The sequence below is a fragment of the Lotus japonicus genome, chromosome 3 (genome assembly GCF_012489685.1).
Source record: "Lotus japonicus ecotype B-129 chromosome 3, LjGifu_v1.2".
NCBI classification, from domain to species: Eukaryota; Viridiplantae; Streptophyta; class Magnoliopsida; order Fabales; family Fabaceae; genus Lotus; species Lotus japonicus.
Genome location: NC_080043.1, coordinates 3,586,971 through 3,611,281, shown reverse-complemented (window position 1 = coordinate 3,611,281; position 24,311 = coordinate 3,586,971). Strand labels below are relative to the sequence as shown.

General features: G+C 37.1%; 2 protein-coding genes across 3 annotated transcripts; one reads left to right on the top strand and one right to left on the bottom strand.

Annotated features, from left to right (window-relative positions):
• Positions 1-903: 903 nt before the first annotated feature.
• LOC130745763 (metacaspase-4-like) lies at positions 904-3,209 on the top strand. Its single transcript, XM_057598136.1, has 2 exons — positions 904-1,404; positions 2,102-3,209. The coding sequence occupies exons 1-2, from the start codon at positions 1,059-1,061 to the stop codon at positions 3,040-3,042; spliced, it is 1,287 nt and encodes a 428-aa protein (XP_057454119.1). The 5' UTR covers positions 904-1,058; the 3' UTR covers positions 3,043-3,209.
• Positions 3,210-4,409: 1,200 nt separating this feature from the next.
• On the bottom strand, positions 4,410-23,748 carry LOC130742695 (protein FORGETTER 1-like). 2 transcript variants are annotated; one of them, XM_057594796.1, is made up of 32 exons: positions 23,159-23,748; positions 21,659-21,724; positions 21,365-21,538; positions 21,153-21,283; positions 20,856-20,932; positions 19,935-20,116; positions 19,736-19,813; positions 18,711-18,843; positions 18,383-18,443; positions 18,198-18,279; positions 16,920-17,045; positions 16,663-16,806; positions 16,470-16,569; positions 16,250-16,387; positions 14,210-14,280; positions 13,953-14,125; positions 13,714-13,807; positions 11,771-11,868; positions 11,553-11,688; positions 11,276-11,382; positions 10,065-10,160; positions 9,853-9,940; positions 9,636-9,756; positions 9,354-9,468; positions 9,141-9,264; positions 8,969-9,046; positions 8,756-8,874; positions 7,130-7,183; positions 6,948-7,050; positions 6,216-6,344; positions 5,682-5,793; positions 4,410-4,813 (listed from the first exon to the last, which is right to left on the bottom strand). In XM_057594796.1, exons 1-32 carry the CDS (start codon positions 23,585-23,587, stop codon positions 4,782-4,784), a joined length of 3,771 nt encoding a protein of 1,256 aa, XP_057450779.1. In that variant the 5' UTR covers positions 23,588-23,748; the 3' UTR covers positions 4,410-4,781. The 2 variants fall into 2 exon arrangements, with proteins under 2 accessions (XP_057450779.1, XP_057450780.1); XM_057594797.1 differs by having other exon boundaries at positions 21,370-21,538; positions 23,159-23,414.
• Positions 23,749-24,311: the final 563 nt, after the last annotated feature.

Sequence of the window (24,311 nt, the reverse complement as noted above, 5' to 3'; positions counted from 1 at the left end):
TTCCATACTTTTACCTCTTGTCCCACAAGTCCTTGTAGACCAGAACTGTGTGATTACTGTTCTGATGGGAACTCTCGCTGAACGTGCTTAGGCGAGTACGATGATCCCTCGAGACCGATCAAGTGACCTCCCCGACCCCAACTGGGTCTCATTCTCGACGGTTAAGACCCTCATCACTTCACCCCATCTCGTCACAAGCTGTACAACCTAGCTACAGGCATAAGCGTGGTGCTCAAAGCCTAGGCCTCGTTAACGAGAAAGCCTCAACCATTAGATCTCTAGGGACAGCAAGTGGTCCAACGGTTAAGGTCTACTACCCGAGGACTAGGCACTCATTACACCAACTATAGGCATCGTTAATCCTCACACAGTATAAAAAGTCAGGCCATAGCTAAAATTGGTGACGGTGGTCGGCATCATAGCACTGCCCCCGCTCTCTTCGGACTAAAGTCTTCATTCATCTACTTCCTCACCGGAATTCAACCGTTCCACTTCAATCAACATTCTTTGGGTGATTTTGGTTCCTAATCTAACACGATTGTACAACAATGATCCCCTTATCAACTTTCATATTAACCAACCACAACTCTTCTATATCAACTACATTATCGGTTTGATTGCAATTTTGGTCCCTAATCTAACACAATTGTGCAAGACTGGTCCTAATTTTTAAAACGAGCGGTCAATGTCCATAACATTTGTACCATCAACTAAACTCTTTTAGCAGAACCTTACCAATCTACAAAACTAGAACTCAAAACCTTTCTTAAAGAGAATTATACTGTTCGAACCAACCACCCGTTAATAATAAAAAAAAATGTAGATAAGACTGAAAATTTGGTAAACGAAAATAATACAAATTAAATATAAAAAAAGCACTTATGGACAATGAATGTCTCAAATTGTCTCCCCAACCAAGAATGAATGATTGAGTAACAGAAAGTCTTCAATTCTAAAAAAAACAGATAAAAAGCCACTACCTTTTCTTCTCCTTCTTCTTCTTTTCGGATCGGATCCGAAAACCAAAGAGACTGTGAATTGGTAGTGGTGGTGGAACAATGGCGAAGAAGGCTGTACTGATCGGGATCAACTACCCGGGAACAAAGGCGGAGCTGAAAGGGTGCGTGAACGACGTGTGGAGGATGCAGAAATGCTTGATCAACAGGTACGGTTTCTCCGAAGATGATATCACCGTGTTGATCGATACAGACTCTTCCTACACGGAGCCTACCGGGAAGAACATCCGCCGGGAGCTGACTAGACTCGTCCGATCGGCTGAGTCCGGCGACGTCCTTGTCGTCCACTACAGCGGTCATGGTACCCGCCTTCCCGCTGAAACCGGTGAGGATGATGATACTGGGTTTGATGAGTGCATCGTTCCCTCCGACATGAACCTCATCACTGGTAATATTCTTTTGTAATTCTAACTAACTTTTTGTTGTTGTTGTTGTTGTCTTTTCTGTATGTAATGTTTTTAGATAGAATTAAGATTAATAGTATGTTTGGATCCGCTTATGTTTGATAAGAATTAATTTTGAAACACCAATTACACAATTGGTTCGCGATTTAGAATCAGTTGTAGAAGAATTTTCAAACACGCACTGACCCGAGATTAGGTGGGTGTGCTTGTGTTATGATTTGATTTGGAACCAACTACATGAAACTAACTGTTACTGATTTTAATTTATGTGAATTTCCTCTGAATCTGGAGTCAAAATCTGGTTACTTTTGGGATTGGGGGTGAAATCAAGAAAATTCATCTATTAGTAAATTTGTGTTGAGATTTATAACCAATCCATGATTGATTTTTCAGGCCAGGCCTATTGTTACTTGTAATGTATGTGTGTTCTGTGTGTGTATGAGTGATTCTGATTTGATGTTACTTATTAGTAATTTGATGGATAGTCCTGCGGGTTGAATGCGGACCAAAGAGCACACTTATTGGAGTTTATCTAGTGTTTTTTTCTATGTGATTAACTTTTCATAAGTGCTTTTTAGTTCGTATCCAAACAGACGGGCTTGTAGGATAATTTTGCATTTCATTGGCATGATATTGTGGGTGATAAGTACTGTACTGAGCTATTTGTGTGTGTGCAAACAGATGATGATTTCAGGGAATTCGTGGAAAAAGTCTCAAGAGGTGTTAAGCTCACCATTGTATCAGATTCTTGTCATAGTGGTGGCCTGATTGAAGAAGCTAAGGAGCAGATAGGAGAGAGCACCAAAGAAGAAGGGGAAAAGCACTCTGGATCCGGCTCTGGCTCTGGCTTTGGATTGTCAAGCTTTCTGCATCGGACTGTGGAAGATGCTATCGAGTCTAGGGGATTTCACGTTCCTTCAGCATTGAGCCATCGCGGACGCAATAGGGATGAAGATGATAATGATGAGGTTGCAGATAGGGAGATTGAGCTTCCAGACGGGAGCCGCGGCTATGTTAAGAATAGGTCTCTGCCACTCTCAACACTCATTGATATTCTCAAGCAGAAAACTGGGAAGGATGATATTGATGTTGGGAAATTGAGACCTACCCTTTTTGATGTTTTTGGGGAAGATGCCAGCCCTAAGGTAAAGAAGTTCATGAAGGTTATCCTGAACAAGCTCCAACATGGTGAGGGTGGTGGTGGTGGTGGTGGTGGTGGAGGAATATTGGGGATGGTGGGGAGCCTAGCACAGGAGTTTCTGAAGCAAAAGCTGGATGAGAATGATGAGGGGTATGCAAAACCGGCCATGGAGACAGAAGTGGGAAGCAAGCAAGAGGTTTATGCCGGATCAGCCAAACGCGGGCTTCCAGATGGTGGGGTTCTCTTGAGTGGGTGCCAGACAGACCAGACTTCAGCAGATGCAACTCCTGCTGGAAATCCTAACAATGCTTATGGAGCTTTCAGCAATGCAATTCAGGGTATACTTGAGAAGAGTGATGGTGAAATCACAAATTCAGAGCTTGTTCTCAAGGCTAGGAAGGAGCTGGAGAGGCAGGGTTTCACTCAGAGACCTGGACTCTATTGCAGTGACCACCATGTTGATGCTTCTTTTGTGTGCTGATCTGTTGTCATACAGAGAAAATGTGTTTTATTTATTTATTTTGGTAAAAAAAAATACAGAGAGAATGTGTGTGCTACAAACGTTTAGTTTGTATTATTTGTTTGCTAAACAAACTTGGTTGGCGGTTGAGATGTATTTGAATTACAGTCCCCATCTGTGTTGTGTTATGCTTCGCGGTATCAGTTTAATCGGTTTAATTGCACTTTTAGTCCTCACTTATACTTTTTTTTTGGTCAAATCCTCACTTATACTTAAATTGATCTCAAAATCAAAAAAACAACTGATTGAAGCAATGTGCCAAATCCAGTGAAAATAATAAAAAATCAATGGTGAAGAACCCATTTTTCTCCTTTATCCCTGAGATTCGAACTTATACTCTTGTTCAGATAAATGCCTTGTTGATAGTGAATAACCAATTTAATCATATTAACTTTTATTTTTCTAAACTTTATATGTTTATTTTGCATTTTTGTTTTAAAAATATTTTTAATTAAAAGTACAATATTATATTGTCAAGAGCTCTGCCAAAAGTACTGGAACCATTCCCAAATTCCTCACGAATCCCCCTGTCCAGCTCCCCAAGCTATTACGGAAAACCCCTCCACATCCGGCATTCCTTCCTGTGTTTACTACCGACCCGTCCACGTTGCATTTGATCCAACCGCTCGTTGCTTGCAGTTTCGGCAATAAACCAACCTTGCCCACCAAAGCACTCCTGTGCTGCGATGATCAACTCAATTCAGGAATTTCTACAGAGAGACTGGCAGGTCAAGATCATCCATATCAAGAGGGAAGGAAATCAGGTGGCAGATATCATTGCAGGTTTGGCTCATGGTGGAAACTTTGATACTCTGTTGCTAAGAGAGCCCCCTGCGGAATGCGCCTTGGCTTTGTTTGCTGATACTTGCAGCATAGGTTTTCCCAGAGGTTTTGGTAGTTAGCTTGGGCTTCAGGCCCTCCATGTAACCAAAAAAAAATATTATATTGTCAACACTTAGGTTATTAAATCCAGCATTGACAGATGTTGTACATTATCCAGAACACAGAATACTCAGAAGCTTCTCTCAACTTTACTTTCTTTTAGGTACTGTAAAGATTCATTTACGCAAATTCTTACCAATAATATACACGATCATTTATATATAATTTTGAACAATTATCTCGATTCTATAATATTTTAAAAAACTTTTATTTATAATGTAATCTTAAAATATATTGAGATCAATTTCTCCAGGTTTCAATGATGTAACAACCATGAACCCACTGGTTTGCAAAACACTAATTTTGACGGTCAATGTTGCTCAAATAATATTTACTTGGTGACAAAAGAAACAAGGAATAATTTTCTTTTTTTTTTTGAAAGAAGAAACAAGAAATATTTACTTCAACTATGATTAAAGTAATCATTTATGATATCTGATACAAACTAGTTCAAGTTCAGACTGGACTAGAAGTGATACAACCTAGCCATCTACTGTCTCAATTATCTTTACAAATATACAAAATCAATGGGGTGGTAAAAATAATAAAATGACTAAAAATGAGACTGCACAATTGCGTAGCGTGGCGCAAAGGATGAGTCCTTCCCTTCTGGAAAAAATTCAGCATAAAGGTTGAGCCTTCTCCTAAAACAAAAATTGCATTTTGAGAAACTTTGGCAGTAGTGGTAGCAACTTTCAGAAGGCAGCACCTAAGCTCAAACTTTGTTAAAAAGAAAGAAAAAGAGCTATTATCACAGGTCAATCATCAATTTCTTCTACCCATGCTAAACCTGCAAATGATGTCAGGAAAAGTTAGGTTAGTTTCTTCATCACAGTTGACAAAAATGAATGAGCTCAAAATTCAGAGAATTATCATTCACTTATTTCATATGTATTGAACTGAAACCAACTTTCCATCAGACAAATAATCTAACAATGAAGTTTAAAAATAATAAATATAGATGAATTTTTTTTGGTAAACAAATATATATGAATTTAAATATAATCGAATGGGATAGGAAACAATGACGGTATTAATAAGAGATATAGGATCAAGATGCTTTCAATCCAACAGAATATTTTGTGGAATGCTTAATCTAAAAATAATTATTAAGTTGTGTAAGACTGATTTTGATTAAATCTGATATCAATAATGTGGTGAGCTAAGGGAAATGAAGGGATTTGCAGGGTGAAGAGCCAGGGTTCAAATCCTGGCAAAGGAACCCTAATTTACTAACAATTAACAACTAACATTTGCCTATCAAAAAAATAAAATAATGCATGATAGAGATTTTGATGCATATCAATTAGATGGCACTATCAAACCATTTCTCAATACAATATTTTCCATATAATGTGGACAGAATTTTATGTATGGTTATCAAATAAATTTTATAAAACTTATAGTTCAAAATAAATTCAATTAAGTTAGGTTTACAATACAACAATAACAAAAGTCTTTTACAACCAAGTGATGTCAGCAACATAGATCAAATAAAGCCATTTTGTTCTGTCAAAAACCAGGTCTAACTTCAAAAAAAAAACTATTCAACATGCACATAGTACAAACAAATATATCCATTTTCTATCCTTTATGTAAGCAAAACATAAATGCATATTCACGAACGTGAATGTGTTTTAGAGAAATAGAGAAAGAACCTTCAAGCACAGTTTCGACAGCTGAATTAGGAACAAGAAGCCCAACAATACGTTGGTTATCCACAGTAGTCTCAATGCGTACAACACGAAGCCTCCTATGGCTAAGGCGGGCCTGCATGGATGTTGATTTGTGGTTTAGTTTTTATTTTTATTTTTCTTCAGCGAAATATTTTAAGTAATTTCTGAAAGTAGTTCCAATTAAAAAAAATATCATACGAGTCACACGTAAAGACATGAGATAAGTATGATAACGATTCAGCAAGGAACCAGAATCTCATTACAATGAAAACCATTTCAAAAAGGATATAACTTTTATGAAGTTTAAATGTTCATCTACCCTGCAGAACGAATCTGTGTGACCTGTTACTATAATAAATTACTTCAATTTATATTATAATCCAAGCCATCCATTACAATAACCATGTTGCAAACCTTATTATGCCAAAACTCAACTCCAATCAGCAGGTCAATCATCAAGACAATTTTTTCACTAGAATGTTTTGGTTCCTGGCATCATATATGATAAAGAAATACCTGCTTAGCAAGAGCCTTTTCTATGGTTCCCCAAACAGGAAGAATGAGGCCACCCAAGACATTTACTTCCTGTAGTCTTCTGCCAACTGTACAGAAGTCGCCAATCTTACATTTGGGACCATGCATGCACTAACAACAAAGGTGAAAATGAAGTCAATGTGAGACAAGGTAGTTTCAACAAAGATTACATAGTTTGTTATAATGTGTTTTAGGTACTATTATGCATGCATTCCAGCATACTTAGGTACTGATCGATGAGGTTTTAGTTGGTATAGATGATATATCAAGGGAGCAATACAAACTGATGATGATGATCAACCTATCACTAAGTGTATGACTCAGTTCAATATATATGATAATTGTCCCAGGAGTTCATAATTAGAAAGGACAATAGCATATCAGTTATCTTAAAAGAACAGTAGAAAGAACCAAGTTCCTAATGCATATGACAACATTGTGTAGTCCCCTTGCTGTGTTTTTTAGTGGATTTTATTTATGAATGGAGGAATAAAGAAAGGGACAGTAACAGAGGAATGGTGTTACTCTTAAAATTCACATATAATCATTGGCTGTAACATATAGATAAACTATCACTTCAGTTGTACTTGTAACAAAACTGGAACACAGATAAAAGAGCAAAACTTATGCCAAACATCAAGATTCAATATCTCAATTACATTGGTTTTGTGGCAAATTTACAAACAGGAAAAATAACTTGCTGAAGAAATGTACCTGTTTAGATGAAACTTCATATTCCTCTTCCCAACCAGTTTGAGCCTTCTCTAAAGATGAGATTTTTCTATATTTACTTTTTAATTCAGACAGTGGCATCTCCCTACATAATTGGGGGAAATCAAGGTTACGGAAACAATTAACTGAATGGCTCAACAAGGCCTAACTACTGCAATACATACCGGTTTGATTCTCCAACGGGAGGACGAACAATCTTATACATACCAGAAGCAGAACTGGAACAGAAAGGAGAGCAAAATAATGACATAAGAAGAACAATATGGACATTGTGCGTGTGTGGTTGCTTCTTGTCAGGATCATTATGTGCATTTTGAGAAACTACATCTATAATAAGAACAAATTAAAACACTGGAATCAAGAATGCAGGTTAACAATGCTAATTTCAGAATTTGACAGTTATATATTACAATCTGGAGAAAAATCAAAGCATCAAACAAACAACATAATTAAAAAAAAAAACCAAACAATCTAGAATACAATGACCACCAGAACATTAAGACATTTCATACTTGTTTTATGAATAGCTTTCTCTTTTATTGTTTTTCTCCTGTTCTGGACTACTACTGATTTCTTTATTAAAAATAACATTTTAAGCCATGCCCATTGCCCAAGCTACGCAAATAAAAACTTAAACAAGACAACTTTATTGGAGATCAATTGCTCTTCCTCATTTTACCATGAATGACATCGATTTTCAATGGACTCTACCTGTTTCCATCTTTTTAAGAAAGGAACTAAATGAGTGCTTGGGTCAGTTCCATGCCTTAAATGCAAATTAGGCTTCATTGAAACATAAAGATCATACCCAATTTTCCAAGATTTAATGTTGATATCCATGGTTATCATTTTGGTAAAATAGAGGGAACAACTTTTTATAGCACGGAATCAAGAACTAGTCAAGGGTCACATCAGGTAATTAGGAATAGGTTGAAACAGGTGCCGGAAAGGTACTTATTTAAGAGAGACATGCAAGGCAGGTCAGACTAAAGAAAGGATAATTCCAGGGAGAGCTGAGGAGATATTGCCAGATGCGCAGCTGTGCACACCTGCGGGGCTGCCGTTTGTGGTTGTGAGCTTGTCAGATGAGGCCGAAACTTAAGAAGCTTGTATTGTAGATCTCTTTAGACAAGTCAGGTGGCAGAGGTTTGAACTACACAGTTACTGAAAAACAGGACCCAGTTGCATTGAATGACTCAATGTGCTGGAAGGATTACATCGCAAATGAGGGTCATCTCTCATTACTCATTAGGCTGTAGATATCATGTTGAGGGAAGAGAAAATCGAGAGACATGTGAACCCATCCACCCATGTCTCAGACATAGAATTGGACCAGTTCACTGCCATGAATCTCAAATATAGGTTTTGCATGTTGAAATGTTTTTTATTTACAGGTATGAAAAATAGCACCCACTCAAACAAAAACATAATATGCAATTCAGATATACTTCGATGTCTGAGGCACTGATGTGGTAAATAAGTCAAATGTCATGATGTTGAAAATAAATATTGAGAAGCATGTAACATATTCAAGTTGCAAAAACTGAACTGCTAAACCAGAAATGGGAAACAAACAAAATAAATGAAGAAAAGGTAAGGTAAGGAGATTATTAGGAAAGCTATCTCTGCTACTTCTGTGTTTTCAAGCACAAATAAGCTCAGGTTAACTCAGTGACCTTAACTTAGCAGAGAGAGATGCTAGAAATTTAAAATCAACTTCAAGTTGATATTCAATGAAATTGAATCCGAAAAGTAGAACAGGAACACGTAGCAAAAACCATAAATGATACCTTTCAAATGCTAAAATAAAATGACGTTTTCCCAACCACTCCCTCTTGGACTCATAGAAGCCATCATGGGCTGAACCAAGCCCGTCCTTCTGCTTTTCATTCAGCATGTTACTTGCCAACTGACATGAAAGAAAAAAAAAACTAATCAGCATGTGAAATTCATTCGAGTAAAGCACACACCATTGATGGGGTAAAACAGAAAAGAACAAGCACCTCCCACGTGATCCCACGATCCAAGATGAATGTAAACAGAACTGTTGAAGCCCCAGTCATTTGATCAACATGAACTGTCTGCATGAAAATGAAGAGTACTCCCGTCCATATTAGCAATACAATGAAGTTAACATAAATAACTGATCACTCACAATGAGTCTAGCAAACAAACCTTTGGCGTCCCCTGTAGTTCAATGACATTGGCTTTCAAGTCAACAATGCCGGTGTCAAGGTTACCTTCAATTCGAGCATTTCGAATGAGAAGATCCAAGATACTCACAAATAACTCAAACAGCCTGCAGATATAGTAGTATGTAGCATTAGAATAAGAAATCTAATACTAAAAACTAGAACCATCATGTTATGTAGTTCACAAAATACAGACCCGTTCTGAATATCAGGAGGTAGTCCCAAAAGCCGGTTGAGGAATCGTCCAACTTCATGCATATCTGAATCAATTATGCGACCAGATAACCTTCCAAGATCTTTACCATTATTACCTACATATATAGGAGGCACATGTATAGTCATAAGAAGGTTAGGAAGTGGAATGTGTTATCACCAAAAATATTCAACAGTCAATAACCAACCCTATTAGAGATGAAAAAAATTCAATATTATCAAACAATTCCATGTAACTTATATTTGAGGGTAATAAATGAATTACCAAGAATTGTGTCCCTAACTATACCAACAGATACAAGAGCAGCTTTTGCCTGTGCAATAAAATCTTTAATTGTATCTGGTCTGTCAGATGAACATCCTGGAGGTACAACAGGTAGAGAGTCCTAAAAAACAATTTATCAGTAGAAGTGCTTCAGCATTGTTTTCCTAACAGGCATTTCCATATATCAATTTGTCATTTTCGAAGAAAACTACTAAACCTGCTCCATTATTCCTTTGTACATAATCACCAGAGCCCTCTTTCCGTAAGCACTGTCGTAATTGTAAGCACTTAACGAAGGTCCAGCCCTGTAAGCCATGAAGGAAGTCAGGAACCAAAAAAGTAAAGATGTCAGAATTCATTAAAGCCAGCTCACAGAACCACAAAAAAAAAACCTCACTGAAAATAGAAAAAATAAGAAATCCAACATGCCTGCGATCCCCCTGAGTCAAAGCCCCAAGGGATTCTAATCTCTTTGCAACAATTGATGCAAATCGTCGTTCTCCACCAAGATTAGTAAAGAGTATCCTGAAGTATTTATGAGAATAGTGGTTAATAAAACTGGTTAGCCAGTAAAGAGAGCATCAACAAAAACTATCATTACAACCAATTGAGATCAGGTTAATGTGCTTCCATCTTATTGGAGCATTAGCTAATATTTCGCTAGCATTCAGCTAGTAGCTAGTATTTAGCTACATTCAGCCAGTTTTTAGCTAGGAGTCTTAGTTGCTAGGATCGTTGGGCACAAGTGCTAACTGTACATAAAGCAGTTCAGGTGTGAAAAATGTAAGTTTATTAGAGGCTAACAGAATCAGTTAGCTGAATCCCTATAAATAATAGTGTGTACTCAATGTCTCAATTTCATTTTCATCGAATAAAATCACTGCTAGCCTATTAAAGTAAGTATATTTAATAAAAATATATTTTCACTGCTATTATTGTTATTGTTCAATTTTTATAAAAATACCTTGGCATTATATACTTCCTGTTCCTGACATATTTATAAGTTAAAACAGGTTGACCTATATAATGAGTAAGCATATAATTATATTTAGAAATAAATTTAAGAGCTATTTAAATACCGTATAATAAAGTAAAAATTTAAAAAAGGTTTTCAAACCTTGGGAAACCAAACATATTTCAACCTATTTTCATCTCTACTTATTGGCCTATTTATAGAAAGAATTCTTTATTCTAACTCATTAACCTATAAGTTTGTCGACTTATCTACAAATAGCTATTTTTCCCTACTTAAAGGTCTTATTATGAAACAGACCTTTAAATAGGCTACCAGACAAGACCAAGGTATCAAGAATGTCAGGTCAAACCTGAAAAAAAGCATATGACAGGTAACAACTAACAAGTCAGACCTATTAACACAAAGCCTAGCCTGACATAAGCCTATTCCTACCCCTAGTTTTAACCTTGTTCGTAGCTGTATCATTATGCAATTCCGGTTACTTTATGTGCGGTGCATAGGTGATTATAACATTACTTCTCTGTTTCTCGTCACCCCAAATAATAACAACCAAAATCTTTTCCCTCCAGGTTTCTTCTTTAAGTAAAATATTTTGCAAATATGCAATAAGAGAGAAATACAAAAAGGAAACAGACAGAGAACAACAAGCATTTTAATTAATAACCTATATTCTGGTGCTGAAGCTTGATTTGATCGATGAGTTCTTCCAAACTGCTGAATTGCTCTGTCAGCACTCCATGGAAGTTCTAGAGTTAAATGAACCCTTCTTTTCTGTTGTACAAAGGTCAAAGAACACATAATGACAAACACAACACCAAATGAAGCATAAAACAGATATCTAAGGTTCAATCTACCAAAAGTTTCAAACCAGACTAAACATCGTAAATATAAGACAGCAAATGATATCCTTGACAAATATATTTCAAGTCACTTTGACAAACCTGATTTCCAGCTCTTCTATCTGCCTGCAAAGAAACGCCCGCTGATCCAGCTTCAGAGATAATAGCAACTAACTTTTTACCATCCATAAAGAGCTGTTTTTCATGCATATTAACCATTTCCGTAGTGACATCCTTTCTAAATGGGTACACAAAATCAGTAATGCAGCCACTATCAAATGCTAGTTATGAATAAGAACCGGAGACGAACAACAACTCACGTATTACGAGCTTGATAAGTAACACCCTTTCCAGTAGAGGCCCTCACGAGCATGCCTCTCCTTCCTGTTATTTCTGCAACTTTGTCAGGGCCACCCAGCTGTATATAAATAGCAAATATATTAGCTAGGAAAGACCAGTAAGAGGATAAGATATACAAGACAACCAAATGAGGAAAACTAGAACCTATGAGATTGAATAATGTAACAAAGCATGTCAACGATGCCTCTGCATGTTGGACTGAGAAACACCTTTAAAGAAACCATAAACCAAACAACTAGAAGAAAGCTAAAAAATAACCCTAAAACAAATAAAATCCAGACTGAAAGCATTCCTTTCCTTCCAAAATGATGTAGACTGGACATATGTACTTTACGTTTTCAACTTAGTAATTAGAGTTTTGGAATTGGAAATAGTTATTATTTGTTACTGTTGAGAATTTGGGCTAGGCCCAGCTCTACTCCAAAAGCTAACTTGTAAGGTAAGGAATATCTAAGCCTTTATACAGACTATTTTGGCCATATCTCTAGACAATCTAGGATCTTAACACACTCCTCCAGCTCAAGATTAGAAACCTAGAGGGTGGAGTTTGTAGAACTGACAGCTGCAATGAAGACAGCATAGGGTGCTAGAAAATAAGGCAGAAATTCAGGGGGTGGCTGTAATGAAGGTAGCTAAGGGTCCACAATGAAGATAAAAACTTTGGGTCAATTATCAGATCTAGGATAAGTGATATTACATATTTCGTTCTCCTTGGTTCCACCCTTTTTCACGGAACCAAAGGATACCATTCAAGGAGCCTTATGTCATGTTCTGTTCAATCTAAAAAAATATAACAAACAAGAATAAAAAACCGTACGTCCCATCCCAACCTATATAACAAACGTTGCCTAAGGTGTTGGGTAAGGGACACATGAATGGCTTTATATTTTATTTCTAACACGTCACTTTCACAGTTTCACACAAGTGCCCGTTAGGCTTGAAGCGTGGACAATGCACATGCCCACCTACAATGTACTAAAATTCAACTTTTATTAGAACAATGAGGGAAACAAGGATCAAACTCTAGATCACTTAGTTATAGAAACCCTGATACCATCTCATGAAGCAACTATCTTGGGGGACACATGAACGATTGTATATCATAATTCTAACAGATATGGCCATTAGTGACAAGGCATTTATAGCATCAATGAGAATTTGAATATCTAAGAAAAAGACAATCTTGAGACTGAAAGTCTTAATTGATGAGAGTTGTAGGGTCGTATAAGAGGATAACAAGTGCAGCGAAAGACTTTGACGAAAGTGTAATTAGCAACTTAATGATAGAGTTTGAAGTACGGTATTTGGAAGTTAACAGAGGTACCGAGAAGTCTATTGATAAGGTAAACTGCAGTGAGAAAGGCAAGGATAAACAGAAACCAACAGTAATAGTATGCCTATGTTTGTCATTCCCCTACTCCATTTGGTGTCGTGAGTGAGGACAAGTGAGAAATTTAGGGAAAGATTGGTACTCCCCCCCCCCTCCCCAAAAAAAAAACAGTTTGCCTGAATTTAATTTGAGTTAGGTTGCAATTCTGCAGTGGCTTTGAATTTCTTAGGCTAACAGGGCTTCAGATTTGGATTTTATTAGGTATAATGGAAATAGAACAGAAGGAGATGTCTTGACATCAAAAAGCAAATTGAGGAGAGTTCTAGGTAATTTCAAACAATCAGCACGAGCAAAGGAAGGAAGTTTCAAAACTTGGTTTATCAACCAAACATTTAAGTTGATCCGCAACACCAATTGCGATATCAGGAAAAGGCCAACATCTTTATTGTACTTCCCCTTTGCATCTATGTAGTCACTTTAAAATTCATTTCAAGCATGATGTTTAAACTATTCTGTGCACATACATGCAAATTTCTTCAAAGCAAGAGAGAGAATCAAACATATGATCACTACCTGGTCAATAATATCATCCAAAGGATTATTTGGAAGGTCCAAAGAACGAATAATCTCTAATATTTTGGTCCTACGTTCCAAGGCTGCATCATACCTGTCAAAATTAAATAGAACATCCATCACTTCCCTTCTTCTATTTTCTTTTCTCTCCTAAATTTGGTTAGTAAGAGATAAGGCATCTTGCAGTTTCAACATAAAAAGATATTCAACTTCACGAAAACGAGACCCCAATTCTATACCTCTTCTGGAGTTCAGCTATGTAGGCTTGTCTTGCTAGAAGATATTCATCTGTTTTTTCCTTACATAAATGGCATGACCACTCTTCAGGAACTATATCACCAATTGGTGGCATCAAGCAAGAGGAATGGACCAATTTACCACAGCAGGAACACTGTAGCATTTTTTTCTTTTCCTGCATGGAAAATTAATGATTTGTCGATTCCAAGCATCAAAAAAATTGAAGAGAATTAAAAAAATAAAATCAAAGAAAAACTACCTCCTCAGTAGTGCAGATTTCACATATCTGAAATTCATCATCAGAGTCAGTAGATTCAATACCAGAGTCAGCTGCATCAAGCCAGAGTAATCTTGATAAAAATGCAAACAAGCAACCCAGAAACTTTCAAATGTTTTCTAAAACTATCAAATTTCACTCATCGGACTTTTGAAAATGACATCATAGGAATAGACAAATTATATTTTGATTTTTGATAATTGCGATGTCACCTTAAGTTTGACATGCCAACTAAGAAAGCCGGTTCCAAGCACAATGAAATGGACCAAATGGATAAAACATAAAGGCAAACTGAAATCAACACCTATCCATGGTACTGAAGCGACACAGATCAAAAGAGCACAAACAAAAGACCAAGCAGTAACAGCCCCGTTCTGGCAGCTATCATGCAAATTTAAACCCTCAACTACTGCTGTGAATGGTAATTGGAATGCAGGGACGGGTATAAAACGAAAACAATTATTGTGAATCTTACTTTCAGTTTCTCATAGATGTTCTCCCACAAGGGAGGATTAGCATTGGTAACAGCCTGATTGGTTTCCGAAAAGGCTTTCTATTTCTGTTTTCTGTTTTCATGAGCAGTTACATCAATGTTTGTTGAAGATGAAGAGAGGTCGAGAGAAAAAGGAGAAGAAAGCACATGGCCTGTTACTGATTATAACAATAAGTTTAAACATAATTGAAGGGTATAGAAATCAGGAAGAAAAAGGAGAATAGCACCAACACTTGATTCACAATGTAAACCCTAGCGCGGCTTTATCCTCTTTGTTGATTTCTTCTCTCTCTCTCTCTCTCTCTCTCTCTCTCTCTCTCTCTTTCTCTCTCTCTCTTCTGTTCTCTATTCTTTGTTCTCCCCTTTGAGTTGTTTTTCTTGACATGGTATCAAGGTCACGCTACTGTCATCATCGGTATCAAAGCTGCAGCACTTTTACATTGAGAATTACGCTTTCCCATGGTAACAGCTCCCTTGCTATGTTTATTTGGTTAGAAGGTTTTGTGTGTTACAAGAACGAACCAGAATTTGAGAAAGAGAGAGATAAACAAGTATCAAGTATGCGGCAGGTAAAAACAAAATCGAAGGGTATAGAAGGGTATCAAAATCAGGAAGAAAAGGGAGAATAAAGACAACACGTGATTCACAATGTTAACCCTAGCGCTGTTTTCTCCTCTTTGTTCTCTCTCTTCTTTCTTCTCCCCTAAATGTTGTTTCTCTTAACAAGTTACAAGCCTTACACAAACAGTTCCAGTTATAGCTAGCTAATTATATTAGTAATCCAGTACATCTCATCCTAACTAGCTTTAATACAACCGAACCTACAATATTACATATGTCTTTCATTTTGTTTCCTGTTTTTAAATAATTATATAGGAAATTGTGAAGACAGCAAATTGTTATTTTTAACATTTCCCATACAAATATTCGAAAACAGGAAACAAAGTGAAAAGAAAGTGGCATTACTATAACAATAAATAAAAACAGAAAATCATTTTTCAAATCAAACAGGCTTGCAAGCTCCTTCTAACATGTAAGTCTCAAGGTTTTTGTTTGGACAACTTCATGCAATAGAATAAAAAAATCACCAGGATTTCTGGTGAATTAGGGAACATAGAAAGAAAGAAAAATCAGTAACAGCAGTGCTTGAGAGAAAATTGAAATAGCATCTACTTTGGAAAAGGTTGCATAAACTCATAATACAGTGGTTTGGTCATATAAAAGAGAACGCCAAACTTTTCCTGTATGAAAAGTGGATCAAAATACTAGCCGGGTGTGGAGGTAGAGGAAGGCCAAAGAGAACTTAGAGAAACCATCCAAAAAATCATCTAATGGCTTTTCTGAATGTTTGACTGTTGAAATAGCAAACTGGTTTAATTTGTTCAATTTAACTGACCCAACATAGTGCGATAAAGCCTTTTGGATGTTGATGGTTGGAAAACTGGCTCAATACCATGTGGAGCTTAAGCACAACAGGTACAATGATGAAGTACACAAGACTTATCAAATTTTGTTATTAAGAGACTCACTTTCGGATTCTTCATCACTTTCAGCATCACTAGGTGGCTGCAACTTGGCTACTTTTCTGACCCTTCCTTTTAATGAAACACCAGGAGTGGCAGAGTGCCTCTTCCGTTGGAGCTCCTTAACCCCATCCTCCCCTTCCCCTATAATGGAATTGAAAACAAGATCCAATTAATGCACAACAAAGAGGAAACTGAGAATCGTTGAGAAAAACAAAGCTCAAACCTGGGAGAAGTTCAGGTTTTTCAGGCAAGGGATAATTTTCTTCCACAAATTTAAGCAGCAATTCTCGAGGTCCAGAAACAAAGTCATCGAGTTCAGAACCCTATTCAAAAGATAAATAAATCAAATGGAAAAGTTGAAACAGCAGAAAACAAAATTGCTTTATATGGAAATGAATACAGAACTCAAAACACACATATTTTGTCACAGCTTCCTCTGTCCTTGCTTCTCCAGTACTCTGAAGACCAATGACTACACACTTTTCTTCACTTAAAGCTTGTTTCGCTAGCCTCACAGTAGCAGGGACTTTAGCAGACATGCACATGTGACTAAAGAAACGCTACAGCGTTACAAGGAGCATTAATAAACAAAAGATTCAAGAAAATATTTAGTATACATAAAAGAGACATCAAATAGAGGTCGTATCTTTAAACACCACTTAAATTTCAATACCTGGTGGCTTGCCCAGTATAATCTCCAAACTTGACTAGAATTAGGTTTATCATTTAAGAAGGCACTGGCTGAGAGCAATTCTACTCGTAATTCTGCCCAAAATTCTGCTGCCTTTTTATACATGTTCTAAGAAGTTTGATATGAACAAAAAGATCATAAGATAAAAATACTGAATTCAAAGGATAAATAAAAGCAACTACGGATAATATACAAGACTATTTATGTTAAAAACTTAAAATTATTAATTGTATGAAAAGAAAGTTAAACAATCAGCTGCCAGGAGATATCCCTAGTTTTCTACAATGCCAATCCCTGTCATACTACGCAGAAAATGGAATTAAACTACTCAAAACATAATGAAAAAGTACATTCATAATTTGACATTCTTAAAATACCCATCGGGCTCGTTTGGTGGACATGATAGGATAGGATATGATACTTATCATATCCGGCCATATTCCAATTTGTTGTCCCAACAGGATGGGATAAATTATGCTTCTTTTACTTAGCTATAATTTATACCCTATGGGAGGACTTGGGATAGAAAACAACCATATAGGATTATAAAATTTTCCCCCTTTTTACCCTTTGACTTTTACCCCATCCTCTCTTCTCTGTCTTCCTCACCCAAGAGCAACAGCAGACCCACGGCCACCTCTCTACTCCAGTCACCGTCGCCGTCGACTCACCCAGTTCTCGTCGGCACGCCTCCAGTTCTCACCAGCAACTCCTCCACTTCTCTATTTTCTCATTCTCTATCATTTCTCATATGCTTTTGTATTTTTGGATATGTTCTTGTTCGTGGCTTTTATGTGTTTTTCAAACTCGAATCTGTGAAAAAAATTGGTACTTGTCTCTCATATGCTTTTGTATTTTGAAAAACACATCAAAGCCTCCTATACAGTTATTGACTCCTATGGCCGCTATTTGATAACACATTAACACTGATGTAAAATATACATACAATCTACATATATACATGTGAATGTCTGCGTATAATGTTGATAATTTTTTTTTAAATAAATACCATTGATATTGACAAACGAAAACCAATGAAACGTAAACGAAATGTAAGGGAGAAAGCATATCACAAAACTAACAAACAGCCCGTTGAGACTGGGAGATGGAATTCCTTTTTCTTCAGCTTATGCTGTACTGATTATTAATATCAGATGCCAGTCAATATCTTACCAGCTAATCTCCACTATTATTTAATCAGTAGGACAATTTAAGCTTCAGTAACTAATTTTCACTAGTCAAAAGAACAGTATTGCATACCATCATTTTATCTTCTAATGGTGCTTCAACAACTTCAAACTCAGCACCCTCGTAGCTAAGAGTTCGACATAAATACATTCCCCTACAATGTGAAAAATGAAGGAAACCAATAAATATTTTTCATGTAAGCACATATGTTATGTTCATAAGGCTGAGGGTTGGTGTATACGTGAAAATATTACAACCTTGCTTTCATGTCCATCGCAACTAATTCTAGAGCTCCAACACCCCCTCTATCAAGAGCACCTGGATGTATAAATTCAAATTAGTTAACTATAAACATTTAGGGGATGGGACCATGGGAGGCAACACACATGCAGAAATTCTTGAACATTCTACATAAATTAGCTATAATAAGTTGAAATTAAACAATCATAAAATATTATCTATCTATGCATCCATAAATGCTTTTAAAGGTACTAATACAGGTAACAAATGGTTATTAAACAAGCAGTAGTATTTTGATGAAAATAAATAAATCATCAACTACAGAAAGCAAAATAAGAACACTACCTAAAAATTCACGGAAATCAGAAAAAGAAGTCCCAGCTCCCCAAAGACCAAGTCGAACCATATAACCCATGTTGCGAGGTTCAGATGCACCAGTTGCTGAGCAATAAACAACACGTGCTTCCGGTAGTCGATCCTGTGAAATTAGATTGCAATAACTCAGAAACTGCATTCTCTATCCACCATTTCAATGCTAAACCTTGCAGCGTGATAATGTGACCTAACATACGTAGATGTCGACAGAGAAGGAGAGAAATGCAGGCACATGCAAGAGAAAGAGCGGGGGAGATGGAGGGCATTAAGAGGTGAAGAGATTTTGTAAAATAAGCCCAAAAATTATATATAACTGTATAGGAGTCATTAACTCATTATTGTCTAAAACCAGAGACAAAACAAAAAAACATAAAAAATAAAGCGTCACTTTATCACTTTAAAATTGCACTGCAACTATTTACTTCCCATATGACCTCATGTTGATGAGGTGGGGGTGGGGGAAGGGGATGTTTCAAATAGCTTGTAAAGCCTTTCTAAGAGTTTCGAGGGCCTCAGCTCCCCTCCCTAGAATCCACAAGCTCACCATCTGGATGCCTCACAATGAATCCCCTTTCCATAGTCTATTAAGTTCCTAACTAAATCACTAACCCATTCACACTCAGGTTAGTTAGCTATTATTACAATAACAACATCTACCAACCCATAACTATCAATCCCCTTTTCCTACCATAGGCATACTAATATCAGACCTCTGCTATCTTTTTTCCTGCTCTTCTCCTCTTACATCCTACACTGTTCACTAAGTCTCACCTTTTGCAAAACAATCCAAAAAAATTATTATTCATAAAGACATAACAAGGAATAAAGATTAAATGCATAACCAAAATTATATTAAAAAAACAAAAAATATATATCTTGCCCATCATTGAACACCCAACTTAATATAAAATCAAGGAATATAATTTTAAAAAACAGAACAAATAATGTAGAAACTTTTCATAACTATTCCAAGACATTGAGAATTAAGAACAAACCTGGATTTCAAGCACGGCTTCTCCAGTTCGTGTTGGCTGACTTCCAGATTCAGGGACCAAATTTTTTGCTTTGTGACACTACAATGAATTGATTAAGCCTTAGTAACATAAGGTAATGAAATAAAATTGAATCCAAGAAGCATTTAAATCATCAATTAGCATTGGAAATACCAATTGATATTAGTAAATACTTGCATACCTCATCAAAAATTACAAGACCATCAAACCCTGGTCCGCACCACTGTACAAGCTGTTGGAGACGAGAACGACCTTTCTCAGAAGATGCTATGAGGCTATTGTAAGTCAAGAAAACAACTCCCTCCTTGACTCCAACAGACTTTGAATCAAGCTTAGAATAAGGCAGTTTGTTCAAAGCATGCACTGGATAAAGGGGAAAGAAAAGAGTCCATTTAAATTTAAAACAACATTGTCTGCAACATAGATGAAATAATTACCAAAAAAAAATTGGATTGAATCCCACATAAGTACAACACCTGTAATGAACTACAAAAGGAAATTTCTCCCAGCAAGATAACAAAACGACCAGAAAATTTTCCATGTTTGGATAATAGAAGTATAATTAGAGGTAAGAATCTACGAAGGAAGACAATAATAACAAATGATTGGTTATATTGCGGCTAGTACATAAGAGTATTAGTATGACTAAAAAAATAGCAAGTGATGAAGAGGACATAGTCACACCATTAAAATCTATACACGTTTTTATGTCGGTAATTAGCCAAATACTTACCCGGGGTAATAGTGTACTAAGTACAAGGCTACAAGCCTAGCCCTTTAACTCTAACAGTAAAAAGACTCATGGATTAATAAGAACCCTAGTTGATCCTGTTGAGAACCACTGGCCACAAACCAAACTATGAACCACCTCTATATATCGAAAATCCTAGTTTCATATGTGAATGTAATTTCACAAAACTACACCATAAAATACCCAGGTCCAATACATATCCTAGAGTTTAAAAAATGAAAAGAAAAAAAACTAAAAAATTCCATAACATTGTACCAGTTATGTACTTAACCATGCATGCAAACATATTAGTAAGTATGTCAGAGAAGTTATACAATACAACTTTATCCAGATAAGAACACCGAAAAATACCTTCAAGGCATGTTGCACCCACATCATCCAAGTCTCTTCTAGCATCGAACTTCAAGTCTGAACCAACAGAAATCCACCTGTGTAAGATCATTGGAAACAGGACAAAAGCATCAAAACAAATAAACTCCTTAAGTATAACCAGACAACAAGTGGACATAACAAACAAGCATGGAGATATGCTCAGGTAACAGCAGACTGATGTGCATCAAAAGCACAAATTAGCATCAATCTTAATTTTGAATATCACAAACAAGCATGAATGCATACGAAGATCGTGACCTAAAGTCCTAAACTTACAATGCTTTTCTCCTTCCGTGGTGCCAGTGCTCCAAAATTAGACCTGCAATTGTTCGACCTTTACCAACACCAGCTCCATCACCAATAAAGAAACCTGCCCTAGCTCCACCAGGGAGGTGTTGAAGGTGCCTCTGTCCCAGAAATTAACATTACACACAAGAAGGGCAAAGCAAAACAGAATCATATATTGTCAATTATGTCATAGAAGAAACCTGACAAGCATAGACCAATGTTTCAATTTGCAGGCATGATAAAGACTTCGAATTTTCCAAATTATCTCTAGTTTTTGGGTCATAAGTAGGCTCAGGTGGCTGCACCGCAGCCAAGGAAGAAGTCTCCACAACAGGATCAGGGTGTGGAGGTCCAATAGATACTTTTGGTGGTCGCTGCACAATGAGACATTTTAATACTGTGCTTGCGTAACTTGGAATAAAAAATGAATAGTTAATTCAGTAAAACAAACTTCTAACACACAATGCTGTTAAAGGAGATAATTACTAACTCACATAATCTGTAAATGTTTCTCCAACCATGCCACCTTCATCTTCATCCCGCTCAACATCAACAGCAACCTGATTTCATTTAATGTGGGACAAAAAACAAATATTTATATATATAAGAAGAATATACAAACAAAAAATTTCAAAATAAAGAGCCTTGACAGAAATCAACAAAAGCAACCAATAAATCAATAGAAGGAACAAAATGTCAGTGGACTATGGAGAAATAACAGATATATCAAGAGCGGGAAGGTCATCCATTCTGCTTTCCCTGAAAGGATTTTATGCTCACAAATAAATAGTAGAACGGGGAACTTATTAGACACTCTTATGCTAGACAACACTTGGGAAATAAAGGCAGGTGCAAAAAAAGGAATTTGGTTGTAACTTATAACAACCTTGCCAGAAGGTGGAAAAGATGGAGGAAACTGTCAGAAGCGATGGTAATAAAAGGAGGGAAAAGGCATGGGACACGGAAAAGTGAGCAATTTTTGGAAGCCTTTAGATGGGAGGTTGCAGACCCTAAAAATTTTGCAGGGTTTATCACCATTCTCTTTAATTGAATTTTCAGTTACCATCAGAACCGACCTAACTACAATCGACAACAAAATAGGTTACCTAGAAAAAAGGAAAAACATCAAAAGATCAATCAAGTTCCAAGGCAGCCACACCCTTGAAACAACCATGTGAAGAACAATTTTAGCAAAAAAAATTCTTCCACCAAAAATTCTGTTTGAAAGGCTTGTCGTCTTCCTATCCTAATCATGGGTTTATTGATGCCCAACTTGCAAATGCACCAGGAGGCTGCATACAAATATTACCGAAGGATAGCTCAAGTGGTAAAAACTGAGGTGAGGGACACATGGGTTGGGAAGGGAAAGGTCCAGAGATCAATTCGATATCAAAATTAAAAAAGGACATTAGGTAACATTTGGAAAAACGGGTTAGAAAAAGGGGTACATTGACAGGACATAAGGTTTGAAAATTGAAAACATTTACATTTTCGCAACTGAGCCACAAAGTATCAAAAAAGACATTAACCTCATCTTTATAAATAAAGTTCCTGAATATTTGAAATAAATACCGAAACTCCAAATTACCTACTATCCAATAAAGACCTGAATTCCTAATAATAAACCAAAAATCCCCTACAAGATCAGTGCAAAATGCTTTGTTACAAGCATAAGCTGCAATGGGACAATTGAACCAAAATCCTATTAGGTAAGAACACATTCCAACGAATTCCCACGAAATATAAACTTATATCTAATTCGAACTAGTAGCTAATCCCAGCATTGAAGTATTTAGAAACTACAACATTGTCTGTCATCAATATCAATCAAAAAATGCACCCAAGTATATATAGAATCCCTGTCATTATCAGCCTATACAGTAAAGAACTGACACGAATTTCATTCACCATTTCACAACTAAGAAATCCAATGAAAAGCACACGCTCAAAAACCAAAGGACTGAGAAAGCATGATTGGAGTGAAGGAACCGAACCTCGTTAACTTCTTCGGGAGGAGGAGCGGAGGGGAGAAACTGTTTAACCTTGGAGAGATCGACGGCGAGGTTAACCTCACATTGAGGACAAGAGAAGTGTGAGAGGCCATGAGGGACGTTGAGAAGAGCCTTGCAGTTAGCGCAGGGAAGCTGGATCTTGGTAGGATCAATGCCGTGCGCCGGCGCGGAAGAAGCAGGAGGAGCAGGAAGCGGCGATGTGGTTGTTGCGGTGGCGGTTTGGTCGGCCCTAGGTGGCATGAGTTCAGGCGGAAGCATCTGCGGCATTCGGCAGGTAGGGCAGGCGAATTCCGTCAGCCCAGGCGCGACGGCAAGGATCATGCGGCAGCCGGCACAGCGGACGCGAATATCGGACGGCGGAGGCGGTGGTGGAAGAGGCGGCGGTGGCGTGGGAACCGATGGCTGTGTCATTTCTGAATAATTCTCCTCCGCGAGAAATCGCGATAGAAAGGGTTTCGCGTTTGGCGGGTTGGGATTTTTCTCCTTTTTTCGTTCTCTCTGTGTTTGCGCCTCTTTCTCTCTCTCTCTCTCTCTCTCTGGAGGATTATGGATGGAGAGCGTGGAGTTGTGGACTAGGGAAGTTGGGCTCATTTCTTCTGCACAAGCTAGGAAAATGGGGCACGTGACATGCTCACGTGATAAAACCATTATTTATTTTTTCGCGAAAGGAAAATTAAAAACATACGATGCAAGAAGCTACACGACACATCTTGTACGACGCAAGAAGCGGAACTAGACCTCGTAGGGGAACAGACCAAATCCTAAGATCGGACTGTTTACGAAAACCGAGCGAGGCTGACCGAACTGTACAAGAGTTTGCTTCTCGCAATAGGTTTTTTTTAATGCTGACTTGTATAAAGTTGATGTTGGGGCCTTATCTAATATGGGTGGTGTCTAAGGTGAAGTACCTTACAAGTGTTTCGGCGATATAGCACTCCATTTTCCATCGTTAGATGCCTATAGATATATTTAAAATTGTCAATGATTTAGATTGAGCATAAACAATTGGTTGAGTAGGTTTTCCATAATAGCAGTTGTAAGTGTTCATTTCAATTTTATGCATTTGAAGTCGTTCTCAAGATTCCCTCCCACGTTTGGAGCCCTTACATTATGAACCTCATCAGCCACTACACTT